The sequence below is a fragment of the Schistocerca piceifrons genome, chromosome 6 (genome assembly GCF_021461385.2).
Source record: "Schistocerca piceifrons isolate TAMUIC-IGC-003096 chromosome 6, iqSchPice1.1, whole genome shotgun sequence".
NCBI classification, from domain to species: domain Eukaryota; kingdom Metazoa; phylum Arthropoda; class Insecta; order Orthoptera; family Acrididae; genus Schistocerca; species Schistocerca piceifrons.
Genome location: NC_060143.1, coordinates 335279090 through 335293085, shown reverse-complemented (window position 1 = coordinate 335293085; position 13996 = coordinate 335279090). Strand labels below are relative to the sequence as shown.

At 39.4% G+C, this 13996-nt stretch overlaps 1 protein-coding gene across 1 annotated transcript in view; it reads right to left on the bottom strand.

Moving 5' to 3' along the window:
- Window positions 1-13996, bottom strand: part of LOC124802533 (xanthine dehydrogenase) — a 246306-nt gene that overhangs the window by 70779 nt on the left and 161531 nt on the right. Inside the window, exons 8-10 of the mRNA XM_047263388.1 lie at window positions 12856-12932; window positions 8247-8340; window positions 7657-7769 (exon numbers count right to left, since the gene is read on the bottom strand). Of these exons, the coding sequence (XP_047119344.1) occupies window positions 7657-7769; window positions 8247-8340; window positions 12856-12932 (284 nt within the window). The remainder of the gene's footprint in view (window positions 1-7656; window positions 7770-8246; window positions 8341-12855; window positions 12933-13996) is intronic.

The window sequence follows — 13996 nt, the reverse complement described above, 5'->3', positions numbered from 1 at the left end:
GCAAGGTCCCAACATGCTTCCCTGAGGCACACCCAAAGTTACTCCTACATCTGACAAAGACTCTCCAGCCAAGATAACATGCTGTCTCCTCCCTGCCATAAAGTCCACAATCCAGTCTCAAATTTCACATGATACCCCATATGATCATATTTTTGACAATAAACACAGGTGCAGTACTAAGTCAAATGCTTTTCGGAAATCAAGACACACTGCATCTATCTGGTAGCCTTGATCCAAAGCAAGAAAAAGTGAGAAAAGTGTGAGTTCGGAATCACATGATCAATGTTTTCAAATTCCATGCTGTTTGACATTGAGAACATCATTCTGTTCAAGATACCTCATTATATCTGAGCTCATATGTTCTAAGATTCTACAACAAATTGATGGCAAGGATACTGAATGGTAGTTGTGTGGATCACTTCTACTACCCTTCTTGTAAGTGGCTGTGACCTGTGCCTTTTCCCAGCAACTGAGTATGGCTTTTTGTTCAAGAGATCTATGATAGATTATAGTTATAAGAGGGGCTAAATCAGCTGCAAATTCAGTATAGAATCTGACAGGGATTCCATCAGTGCTTGAAGCTTTGTTCAGTTTTAACGATTTTGGCCATTTCTCAACACCATACTTATACTTATTTCATTCGTCTTTACAGTGGTACGAGGATTAAATTGGGGTGATTCTTCTCTTTTTTTCTTTGTAAAGGAACATTTGAAAACAGAGATAAGCATTTCAGTTTTTGCTTTGCTACTCTCAATTTCATTTCCAATCTCATTTGCTATTGACCAGACACTGACTTTGGTTCCACTAACAGCCTTTGCATATGCCTAGAATTTCTTTTGGATCTGTAAAAGATTACTAGACAATATTCTGCTGCAGTAATCATTAGAAGCATCATTCATTCCTCTCTTGACAGACATTCAGCATCTCTCTATCTACAGCCCTATGCTTTGTTTTATACCTGTTATGGAGTAATCTGCATTTCTTTAGAAGTTACTTTACAGTGACAGTATACCATGGAGGTTCCCTCCCATTATGAACTGTTCTACCATGTACACACATCTATCCAGTGCATAGTAAACTATACTTTTAGACTTGAGCCAGAGTTCCTCTAATGCTCCAGCCCAGAGCTGAAATTTTCAAGTTCCTCGTTGAGATATGACACTACTGATTTTTTTACCCAGTTAACTGGAGATATACATCTTTTTGCTTGTTTTGGCTGTTCTTTGAAGTTTGGTGAACATTGTTGCTACAGCCACATCATGGTCACTGGTACCAGTTTCGATATGGACATCCTCAAAGTGGTCATGTCTAATTGTTTCCATTAGATCCAACGTATTTCCATCATGAGTGAGGTTCCTAACTATCTGTTCTAGGTAACTTTCAGAGAATTTCACATGATGGCTTATCATGCCCACCACTAACAAAACTGTAATTTTCACAATTGATTGTTGGATGATTAAAGTCTCCACTGATGATTACAGTATTGTTGGAGTATGTACATACAAGCAAATTAAGGTTTTCTGTAAAATTTTTGGTTATGTCAGGAGATGAGTCAGGTGGGTGATAGAAGGATCTGATTATCATTTTATCCCCCCCTCTGGTACTGAGTCTTGCACAAACAATCTCACATGCAGCTTTAATTTCTGTCTCAGTGGATTTGAGTTTATTGTCTACTGCAACAAATACAGCACCTCCACTTCTCATTTGTCTGTCCTTTTGATATACACTTACATTTTACATTTTCCCCAAAAATCTCACTGTCATTAATGCCAGGTTTCAACCAGCTTCCTGGACCTAGTATTATGTGAGCTGCACTGCTTTCCTTGAGCGTTTCAAACTCTGGCACTTTGTTGTGAATGCTTTGACAGTTTACCATTAGGATTTTAATATTCTCACCTGTGGGAGGCATTCCTTTTGATCTGACACCGTTACTTCTGGGTTTCCTACAGCTACCATTATCTGGATTGTATGGAGAGTCACCTAATCTGAAAAAGCCTTGTCACTGCACCCCACATGCCGTCAGCTACCTGAGTAGCAGCCTCTGATGTGTAGTGCACACCTGACCTATTTAGGGGGACCCTACAATTCTCAACCCTATGGTGCAAGTCCAGGAAGTCACAGCCTAGCTTGACACAGAACCTTTGAAATCTTGGGTACAATCCTTCCACACAACTCAGAACCAAAGGGCCACAATCAGTTCTGGGGACAATGTTGCAAATTGAAAGCACTGTTGAAACTCCACGCGCAAGGCTGGTCTTCTCAACCTTCCCTGCCAGTTGCTGGAATGACCCAAGAATGGCCTCTGAGCCCAGATGACAGGCATCATTTGCTCCAATGTGCACCACAATCTACAGTTGGTTGCGGCCTGTTCTGTCAATGTCTGCCAGAATAGCCTCTTCAAAATGTTGAATGAGGCCTCAGGTATACACTCTGAGTGCAGCTGGTGTCCTTTCCTGTCCATTGCTGCCATTTCCCTGAGGGGTACCATCATGTGACATACATTTCAACTGCCAATGATTAGTAGACCCCTAACCTGTTGCATTTGTCTCCTCCTCGCACCAGACAAAACAGGTTTCCCCAAAATGGGTGAAATGAGTACAACTGACTCAGTTTCAGTTTCAGTGAAAGACAGCACCTCAAATATGTTGTTCAGGGGGATTGGTACAACATCCCTATTCCTCCCTGGTCCCCATCCTCTCTGTACAGGACACCTAGAGCTACCGTTGACAAGCCGCTTGCAGTCAAGTGGACATGTAATGACAGTTCCTGTACTTTCTGCAGAGGAGACAGGATCCACAAGAGAGGACAGTTAGTACTTGATGGTACTTGAAGTATGTCTTGTACAGGTATTATGGGTACATGATTCTCACGAGCTCTTCCAATATACCTATTTGCAGCAGCTGCCACTCATTTGACAGTAGTCAGGATGATTTCCAGCTGCTTATGAACATCAACCACCTCATCCCATGTTTGAAACAGCATTCACAGTGGGGCTGCATTTTGGCTGGTGCTACATATTACAAGACAGTGAGCACTTTAAATTAAGCCTGCTGATTATCTTTTAATCCATTTAGCTAAAAAGTTGCTAATTCCCTATAAGAATTGGAGTAAATACACAAAACAAGATTCCTATTAAGGCAACATGAAAATCTGCTGTAAAGATTACCAGTTTCCTAAATGTTTTTATGTTAATTCTAATTATTAGCAAACTCACAAACAGAGTTGATTTATGATAAATGTAGATATTATATAGGGCCACTGCTACAGTAACTAAATCATAACAACTCATTTGCTACAAATTGCTCATAGATTACACAAAGGACAATGATAACTTGTGAAAATTCTCAAAAATGCACATTTATGTGCATTGGTATACAATGAAAATCAGGGGTGATGTATTCTTTGGCTGAACCGTGAACCACAAATGCTGATTTACTGCAAAATAAATTAAATATCCAAAACATTCACATTGGTAACTTACAAAAATATAATTTTGTAAGCATCTGAAAATTCTCAAACTAATCTACCTCATGTAATTGTACAATCAAATTAGAGAATGATTGTTTTGAGTGAGGATAGGCCAACTGATCTCAAAAATTTTAAAAGAGCACAACTTAGTTTAAGCCCACAATGACGATAACAATGCGAGTTTATTGCAGCACACCTCCGTCATGCCTGAAGCAATTTCTAACAAACTGGTACACATATTGATTGCTGTCTGGATAAAATCACTGTGACAGTAATACACAAACACAATTCACAAACACAGGGAGCAATTATAATTAAGTTTGGTATATACATGACTCATTATTTATACAAAAATACTGTGGGAGTAAGATATTCTGACTAGCCCTAGGTTTGAAGGTTGAGATAAGATGGGGTGACATGTAAAAATGTTTGAAAATGACCTGCTTGTATTTCTTTCATGAACTTTGTTGACTTGATATAATTTAAAAGTATGAAGCACTGTCTTCAGTGTATCAACCAGCACTGCAGAAAGGTAATAATTTTGTCAGGGTATGCTGGGCCAAATATAAAACTATGTGGCTAAATTCATTAGGTACATTTAACATCATACACTCCTGGAAATTGAAATAAGAACACCATGAATTCTTTGTCCCAGGAAGGGGAAACTTCATTGACACATTCCTGGGGTCAGATACAGCACATGATCGCACTGACAGAACCACAGGCACATAGACACAGGCAACAGAGCATGCACAATGTCGGCACTAGTACAGTGTATATCCACCTTTCGCAGCAATGCAGGCTGCTATTCTCCCATGGAGACGATTGTAGAGATGCTGGATGTAGTACTGTGGAACAGATTGCCATGCCATTTCCACCTGGCGCCTCAGTTGGACCAGCGTTCGTGCTGGACGTGCAGACCGCGTGAGACGACACTTCATCCAGTCCCAAACATGCTCAATGGGGGACAGATCCGGAGATCTTGCTGGCCAGGGTAGTTGACTTACACCTTCTAGAGCACGTTGGGTGGCACGGGATACATGCGGACGTGCATTGTCCTGTTGGAACAGCAAGTTCCCTTGCCGGTCTAGGAATGGTAGAACGATGGGTTCGATGACAGTTTGGATGTACCGTTCACTATTCAGTATCCCCTCGACGATCACCGGTGGTGTACGGCCAGTGTAGGAGATCGCTCCCCACACCATGATGCCGGGTGTTGGCCCTGTGTGCCTCGGTCGTATGCAGTCCTGATTGTGGCGCTCACCTGCACGGCGCCAAACACGCATACGACCATCATTGGCACCAAGGCAGAAGCGACTCTCATCGCTGAAGACGACACGTCTCCATTCGTCCCTCCATTCACGCCTGCCGCGACACCACTGGAGGCGGGCTGCACGATGTTGGGGCGTGAGCGGAAGACGGCCTAACGGTGTGCGGGACCGTAGCCCAGCTTCATGGAGACGGTTGCGAATGGTCCTCGCCGATACCCCAGGAGCAACAGTGTCCCTAATTTGCTGGGAAGTGGCGGTGCGGTCCCCTACAGCACTGCGTAGGATCCTACGGTCTTGGCGTGCATCCGTGCGTCGCTGCGGTCCGGTCCCAGGTCGACGGGCATGTGCACCTTCCGCCGACCACTGGCGACAACATCGATGTACTGTGGAGACCTCACGCCCCACGTGTTGAGCAATTCGGCGGTACGTCCACCAGGCCTCCCGCATGCCCACTATACGCCCTCGCTCAAAGTCCGTCAACTGCACATACGGTTCACGTCCATGCTGTCGCGGCATGCTACCAGTGTTAAAGACTGCAATGGAGCTCCATATGCCACGGCAAACTGGCTGACACTGACGGTGGCGGTGCACAAATGCTGCGCAGCTAGCGCCATTCGACGGCCAACACCGCGGTTCCTGGTGTGTCCGCTGTGCAGTGCGTGTGATCATTGCTTGTACAGCCCTCTCGCAGTGTCCGGAGCAAGTATGGTGGGTCTGACACACCGGTGTCAATGTGTTCTTTTTTCCATTTCCAGGAGTGTAGAATCAGACAGTCATCAGCATGAAATATATGTAACATTTGTGTATGCAGGCAAGAAGCTAGTTATTTCATGAAGATGGTTCTGAAGTTCTTGATGCAGCATTTCTCTCACATTTTGTTTGAAAAACTTGTTTGGAGTGGTGTGTTTCCTTACTGAAACATCTAGGGTTTTTATGTTTCCACAATGTGAACATTTTTAGACATTTTATTATAATAATGATAAGTAGCTTTCATTATCAAAATCAACAGTAAGCACATGATTTGATCAGAAATGGGAGCATGTCAGAAAAGTCCAAACTGCCCTCAGAACATGACTGAATGGAGTTATTGTGTTATTCTCCATGACTCATATGAAAAGAAGACCTTTTGAAGTTCAAAACAGTCTTGTCAGAGACAAAAGTCCAACCAGATCTAATGTTGCTTCACTAAACAACATGTTGTTGTCATTCATAATAGTGGTGGTGGTGATGTTGTTGTTCCTGGTGTCATGAAGATGACTATTTCTATTCTAAGAAGAGGAATAAATGTTTCACAATCAATGAAACTGTCAACTGACTGTGTCAGCAGTCTTCTGATACACTGAATGATTTTGAAAACCTGATGAATAATAAATAACCCATAACTGTCATTGGATGGAGAGAAATGTGTTTCCTTCATTTACAGCAGTTATCCAAAAAAATTTAATTAATTAGAATACTTCTAACCATGCATGCTTGCTGATCTAGCCTTTCAATAATTTCTGTGCCGCTAACAGTTTCAACAACAGTCAAAAACAGAGCAGATTACATAACCTAAACAAGAAAGGAACTAATGTGCTGATGGTAAAGGAATGATCATTCACAGGAGTTGAGTACCAGTTAAGTACTCAGGAAGACTGCTCGTCCTGTGCAACTGCCTTTTTCAAGCATCCAGCACTGTTATAAAGACTGTACTGTTAGCTTTCCAAATTCCATATGTCAATTAGTATGTTAATATATGATTGTTTGTTGTGCTACAACTATCAGTCATTTGAGCCTCTGAGGGTCTTGAGAACAGAGAGGTATTCATTTTCAGTTCTGAAGAAGCACTGGGAGCATTCATCAAATGATTAACAACTATACAGCTCAAGTCAGTTTCAAACTGTTCATAGCATGTTGCATGGTATTTTGAACGTCTCTGAGTTGAGGGAAGCTTGAGTATCTGTGGCAAGAATTGTCTCAGCAGTGTCACATGCAAGCACCTATTTGAAACTGTTGTGATTAGTGATTAAACGTCAATTTTCTTGCATGCTAGAGACAAAATGTTGATTACCTGAGTGGACGCAAAGTCATTTCCAAGGAAATAAAGGAGAAAATAAAGTTAGACATGGCTTTTTATCACAAGGATTATCATTCACTATGAATTAACCCCAAAAGGTTCTATCCCAGATAGTTAAATTTTGACTAAAGAACTTTACACAAATGTATTCACCGTTTATGAGACAGACTCTGATAGAAATGTACATGAACAAATTGGATTTTCATGTATTACAATTCCCTTGCACACCATGAGTTACTGAGCAAAATTTACCTTGCCAAGGGTAATATCACTACACTGGAACATCTTCCACATTTGCTCAGCCTTGCAGTCATTCAAATTACATTAATATAGTAACAAAAAATGACTCTGAAGGTACTGTTTCATAGATTGTGGAGAAATAATGGAATATGTGGCACAGTAGCTGAAAGAACTTCCTGATAACTGATTCCAACAATATTTCAGACAACTGGACAATGCCACAAAAGTATGACTGCTGGGAAGGATTTTGAAATAATTGTAGTTTAAAATGGTGTAAGAACAACCAATAACTTACAAGTAAAAGACGCCACTCCCTGAATAGCAGAAGCATTGAGTTGTCAACAGGTACACACAAAAAACAAACAATACTTGCTAGCTTTCAGAATAAAGCCTTCGTTGGGCTAGATGAAACACACACACACACACACAAACACACACACACACACACACACACGCACCATTGAGCTGGCAGGACACACAGCTATGTGACTGGCCAGCATAATGTAGAGGCACAGGTAGCTCAACAAAGGATTTATTCTGAAAACTAGCAAGTTTATTAAACTGATTATGAAAACTTTTTAATTCTACTTCACATTTATAGTTATGTTTCAAATGTATTACCTCACTTGTATATGGTATTTTTATGCTGACCAAAACTTCATCCTGTTGAATGACATTTCTTCTGTATCCAGTGAAGAACTTTTCATCCATTTTTATAAATCTCTGTCCTCGCTCTAGAACAAAAAGAAATCTTAAGTGCATCAGAAAACAACTACAGAGTAAAAAGAGTTTCTATGGAACATAAAATATTCATTACAGCCAATTTTCTCCCCTTCCTCAAAATGCTAGATGGTAATCCTCAAAAAGTCATTATTCATAGACTACCATGATGTCATAGTTAAGGATATTTCTTATTGTTCCACAGTATCGATACTCCTCAACCATGTAATGGCAATTCCATCATATACAGTTCTGTTATTGAACTACAGAACATTTACACTGTTATCTCAATGTCTATCCAATTTAGACACTCTTGATGTAATAATAGATACACACACACACACACACACACACACGCACACAGAGAGAGAGAGAGAGAGAAATATTTTCACTATTTAAAGTGTACTATTCTCTTTTCCTAGTAATACAGTGAAACTGTTTCTATTATATTTTTGGTGCTAATCAGTTGCTAATGCATTTGAAATAGCTACCTGCACTTTGAACTTGAAGTTCGCATCCTGCTGCCATAAATATTGGATTCAAGTCTGATATTGGTGAACCAGTCATTATATTACCACCAACTGCCTGAAAAAAAAAGATAGCAGTTGGAAGATGTTTGCAAAACAATGAATTGATATTTTCATCTCGTAGTTAACTATACACGTAGTATAACATTTTTATTTGTCATTAGTAAAGTTTTGTTGAACCTAACACCTTATAATATCATTACAAATCAAATTTAGGACACACGTACATTAACAGAATATGTACACAGGGCTTAATAAAAACACAGATAACACTTAGCATGTTGTACAAGACTGTAAACTGATCATTTTTCAAAAGTGAATGCCTGTCCAGAAATGCATAGCCTGGACACTATGGAATGTTGAAGTCTGAGAACAGTGGTTTCACACATTATGTCTAATAACTTCACTGGGTATAGAACACATTAGCTGTCAGTCTAATTTACACATATGGGCTGCATCAATAGTATTCCTCTGGAAGCGCTGCATCATACCATAGTCTTATGTACCAGTACACAAGTAATAAACTGACTAATACACTGCCTGGAAAAGTTGACGGCAATGGTAGAGCTGCTGGAAGAGTGTATGAAGATAGGTTTTCCAACAGAAATACTACACATTATTGAACATTTCAAACACTTAAGAGACATTATGGGAGACTGGAAAGTTACAAGTAAGTACCCCATATTGAACTTTGTGTTTTTCCAAAATTGTCATACGTGCATATAGCAAATAATATTTTCTGTTTGTTACATTTTCTTGTTATATACAGTAAAACCCCATTTTTATGTTCCTACTTCTTACATTTTCTGACATTTTACATTCATTTTTATCAGTTGCAACAGAAGTCTTCCTCACTCAGTACAGTGTTTTCTATCATTAATGATTCCGTGTTTCAGCATTCCCTGCATTTTGAGTTTCCTTTGAAGTTATCACAACCTTTAACATTGACTTTCATACAGATTTCTGAAAAAGTGCATCAGGCTTGGAACAAAGCAAAAAACACAGACTATATGCAAAGGTATTGATTGTGTAGCATAGTGTTCACACGGTAAGCAAGATTTTCATTGTTGGCGTGTGGGATTGTGGCCACCTGTATTATTGGTTTGCAGTGTTTGGAAGGGTGGGAAAGTATGCTGAGTCACTGCTTTAATAATTATCAAGATCTGACAATAGAGACTCCAGAAGCAACCTTCTTTCTGCTCACTGTGTTGTATTACAACAGCTTTAATTTAATTTCACAGCCATTTACACCAATAACCACCACTTTTGAAGATGGTCATTTCTATAATGGGCTTTTACAAATCATTGTCACTTGCACTCTAATCCATACTAGGCACACAGTCTTAGGTTGGTAAAATCTGATGACAGATGTAAACATTCCTCCTAAGATGCTCTCTAACATGACAACTCCTGCCCTCTTTCTCACCCAGCACATCCCTGAATCAAGTGACATCATTGTCGGTAACAAGTTGTAGATTCTGTGCTTATTTTTCTCTGTTTGCGAAGGCAGCCAACTTTAGTGTTTTAACCAACATTGTATATCAAATTTTATTTACCATAATTTTATGATGATTATCAATAAAAAGTCTGACATTAGAACATGAATATCTTTTTAATGTAGTTACATAAAGGACACTAACTTCTGTGTTTTATTTACAGCAGTGGACATGACTGTACACATTTTCTGTGTGTCAGTACTCAGCCACTGCCTTTGTGACTGATGCTTTGTACACTGCAGGGAAACGAGTAGAGCTAACGCTGTTAGAAAGAAACAAAAACATTATTTCAGATTTTAAATGGTTTTAATTTCATATTCTGAACAATATAAAGAGAATGATGGTAAGAGTATTCTACTCATTTTGGCTTTTTGAGTTTCTTATGCTTTCCTGTATTTTACACATTTTTGAGTCAGACTGCCAAAAAGTGTAAAAAGGAGGCTTTATTGTAATTTTAATGTGTGGTGTGTTCTGAGTATTGCTTAGTTCAGAATGTTGCCTTTGAAGGAGATGTACTGGAGAAATTTGAAAAGAAATTGTCCACCAGTACTGCCAAGTAGCAAAAGCATTTGAATGTCTAATGAGTGAAGAGCTTTCAATGAATAAGACCTACATCCATACCATTTGTGAAGTCCATGCAACATTACTGAAGGCTACCCTGTCAAGCAGTTTACCCAAGGTATTCAAAGCTTTGCATATTTCAATTGTAATTAACAACTTTCACACTACCTATCGATGAATCCAAGTTCACTGAAGATGATACTGTAACCTTGCACAGCACTGATATTTGGGAAAATAATAATCCATTTGTGCAAGTGTTTACAGATAAACAACACAGGATCAATGTGATCATGTGGGTTGGGGTAATCAGTTGGGCCATATCAAATGTCAAACAGAATACCAGGACCTATCTACCTCATTTCTCCCAGAGATCTTCTTTTCACCCTACAGGATAATGTGCCACGATGAGTTTATCAGGTAATATAACTGCAAAATAACAGTACTCCACATACCCACATCACTGGGTTGGCAGAGGAGGACTGTCCCATAGTCATTGCAGTCAACAGATCTTTAACCTCCTGACTATGTCTTGACTATTTTCTCTGGAGTACTATGAAAACCATGATCTATGCTTCTGTAATACACTGAAGTGCCAAAGAAACTGGCATAGGAACACGTATTCAAATACAGAGATATGTAAACAGGCAGAATATGGCACTGCTGTCGGCAACGCCTATATAAGACAACAAGTTCTGGCGCAGTTGTTAGATCAGTTACTGCTACTACAATGGCAGGTTATCAAGATTTAAGTGAGTTTGAAGATGTTGTTATAGACAGCACAGAAGTGATGGGACACAACATCTCCCAGGTAACGACAAAGTGAGAATTTTTCTGTAGGACCATTTTATGAGTGTACCATGAATATCAGGAATCCAGTAAAACATCAAATCTCCAATATTGCTATGGCTAGAAAAAGATTCTGCAAGAACAGGACCAATGACAACTGAGGAGAATCATTCAACATGACAGAAGTGCAACACTTTTGCAAACTGCTGCAGGTTTCAATGCTGGGCCATCAACAAGTGTCAGCATGTGAACCATTCAATAAAATATCATCGATATGGGCTTTCGGAGCCAAAAGTTCACTCATGTACCCTTGATGACTGACTGCACAACACAAAGATTTACACCTCGCCTGCACCCAAACACAGACATTGGACTGTAGATGACTGGAATCATGTTACCTGGTCAGACGAGTCTCATTTTAAATTGTATCAAGTGGGTGGATGTGTACAGGTATGGAGACCTCTTGAATCCACGGACCATGGGTGTCAGCAGGGGTCTGTTCAAGCTGGTGGAGGCTCTGTAATAGTGTGGGATATGTGCAGTTCGACTGGTATGGGACCCCTGATAAGTTTAGATAGGACTCTGACAGGTGACACGTATGTAAGCATCCTGTCTGATGAAATGAAATGTCATGTGGCGAGGGCCTCCCAGTGGGTAGACCTTATCGACTGGTGCTAGTCTTTTGAGGTGATGCCACTTCGGCAACTTGCATGTTGATGAGGATGAAATGATGATGATGAAGACAACACAAACATCCAGTCCCTGACCAGAGAAAATCTCCAACCCAGCCGGGAATCGAACCCAGGCTTCCTGGTATGACAAGCTGGCATGCTATGGAGGTGGACATCCTGTCTGATCATCTGCATCCATTCATGTCCATTGTGCATTCTGACAGACTTGGGCAATTCCAGCAAGACAATGCAACACACCACACATCCAGAATTGCTACAAAGTAACTTGAGGAACACTCTTTTGGGTTTAAACACTTTTGCTGGCCACCAAACTCCCTAGAAATGAACATTATTGAGCATATCTGGGCTGCCCCTCCATGTGCTGTTCAGAAGAGATCTCCACCTCTCATACTATTACAGATTTATGGACAGCCCTGCAGGATTCATGATGTCAGTTCCCTCCAGCACTACTTCAGACATTAATCAAGTCCATGCCATGTCATGTTGTGGCATTTCTTTATTAGGCAGGTGTACCAGTTTCTTTGGCTCTTCAGTGTATAAGAGGTGGACCTTTTTGCATAATCCATGCTCCAATAAAATACTGAATGCACAGCCACACCTAATTCATCTTCAGTCTCTACACTGCCAATTTATACTCTGCAATAGAGTTGGAATGCAAATTTTTTACTTTAACTGCAATGCCCAAAACACACAGATCATAAATTTGAGGACATGAGTTCTATCTTGAAAAATCAGTCTGCCAATCCTGCTCAACATATTAATTATTCTACAGGTGTAGTCAGTGTGTCCTCTTTCTGCAATAGCTAATGAGTTGCAAACTAACTAGAATACCAAACACAATCTAAAGAAGCTTCGCCATCACTGCTCTCAAACTCTTACACCTCACAGAGCCAAAAGCTATGCATTCTGGGCAGGGGTTCCTCTTTAGAAATGTTTGTTTCTATCCTGCACAACTAATAAACATGATTTGTGATTTTGTGATACATCCTGCATACTTCTGATAGGCACAACAACAAATAATATTGTCTGGATACTTACAGCAACATTTCTGATCTGCTTTCCAGCAAACCAATGCAGCATTTCAGTTATGGCCACGAACACTCTTGTTTTATAACCTGAGAAAGGATTGAAAAATGGAAAGAGGGTTAATCACAGCTGTTTTCTCAGTTTTCATTTGCACACTAAACAGCCCACAAAACACACACAGGACATCATAGCTTAAGACTAATTACTGTAGCATCATAACAAAACAATTGCCACTCACTAAACAGTTGACAGTATTAGCACAAAAAAATGAGATACCCACAAAATAATGATAAAGACATACACAACACCAGTAAGTTTTTTAAAAAAGTTATCATATGGTGCTGAAACATGTGCAACACAACATTAATGTTCACTGTATAATGCTGTAAGAATTAGTACGTCTGAAAATCATGATACAACAGAATTAAGTCCAGTTTGTGTGAAGCATAAACCTTAGTAAACAAAAGTATGTATTAGGACAAGGATTATAACAATTCTGAATTTCAAAATATGAACACTTCATCAGTTCTGATTTTCTGACACTTATCTAATTGTATGGATAGTAACATCCTGTAAGATAATTTTTTTGATATTTATGAATAAACATTTGACTGGCCTGCTGTTCATTTGAGGAAAAATAATAATAACACATGCTTGAAAGTATGATAAGCCACTCAACAATCTACTGAGGAAAGCCAATTCACTACTAGGGATGAAAATGTGGATAATGTTCCGCGATGTTCACTTGTGAGTTATAAGCTCTTGTTGTTGATTGTTGATGAACCCTCAATTTGTTTGAAACAGAAGATGGTATTCATTATTTTTGCCGATGGAGGCCATTATTTTTAGACACAATTAAGAAGCAATGACAAAAAAACATTCATAATGAATATCTGAAAAAAACTGTAATTCTCAAATGAAACTGCACTACACTTCAAAAACTGACAATATGAGCAATTTAGTTCTTACAAAATATTTCATTATCAGTAAATGTTACACACTAACAAGAAAAAATTAACACAAATTACTGTTCAAAATTTTTGGTTGTAGATTATGATGATCAACACGAAAAATTATATTTTATTTCTTCAAAAATGACTAGGCTACTCAAATTGTAAAGAGTACAGCAATCAGTTCCACATAATGTTTATTG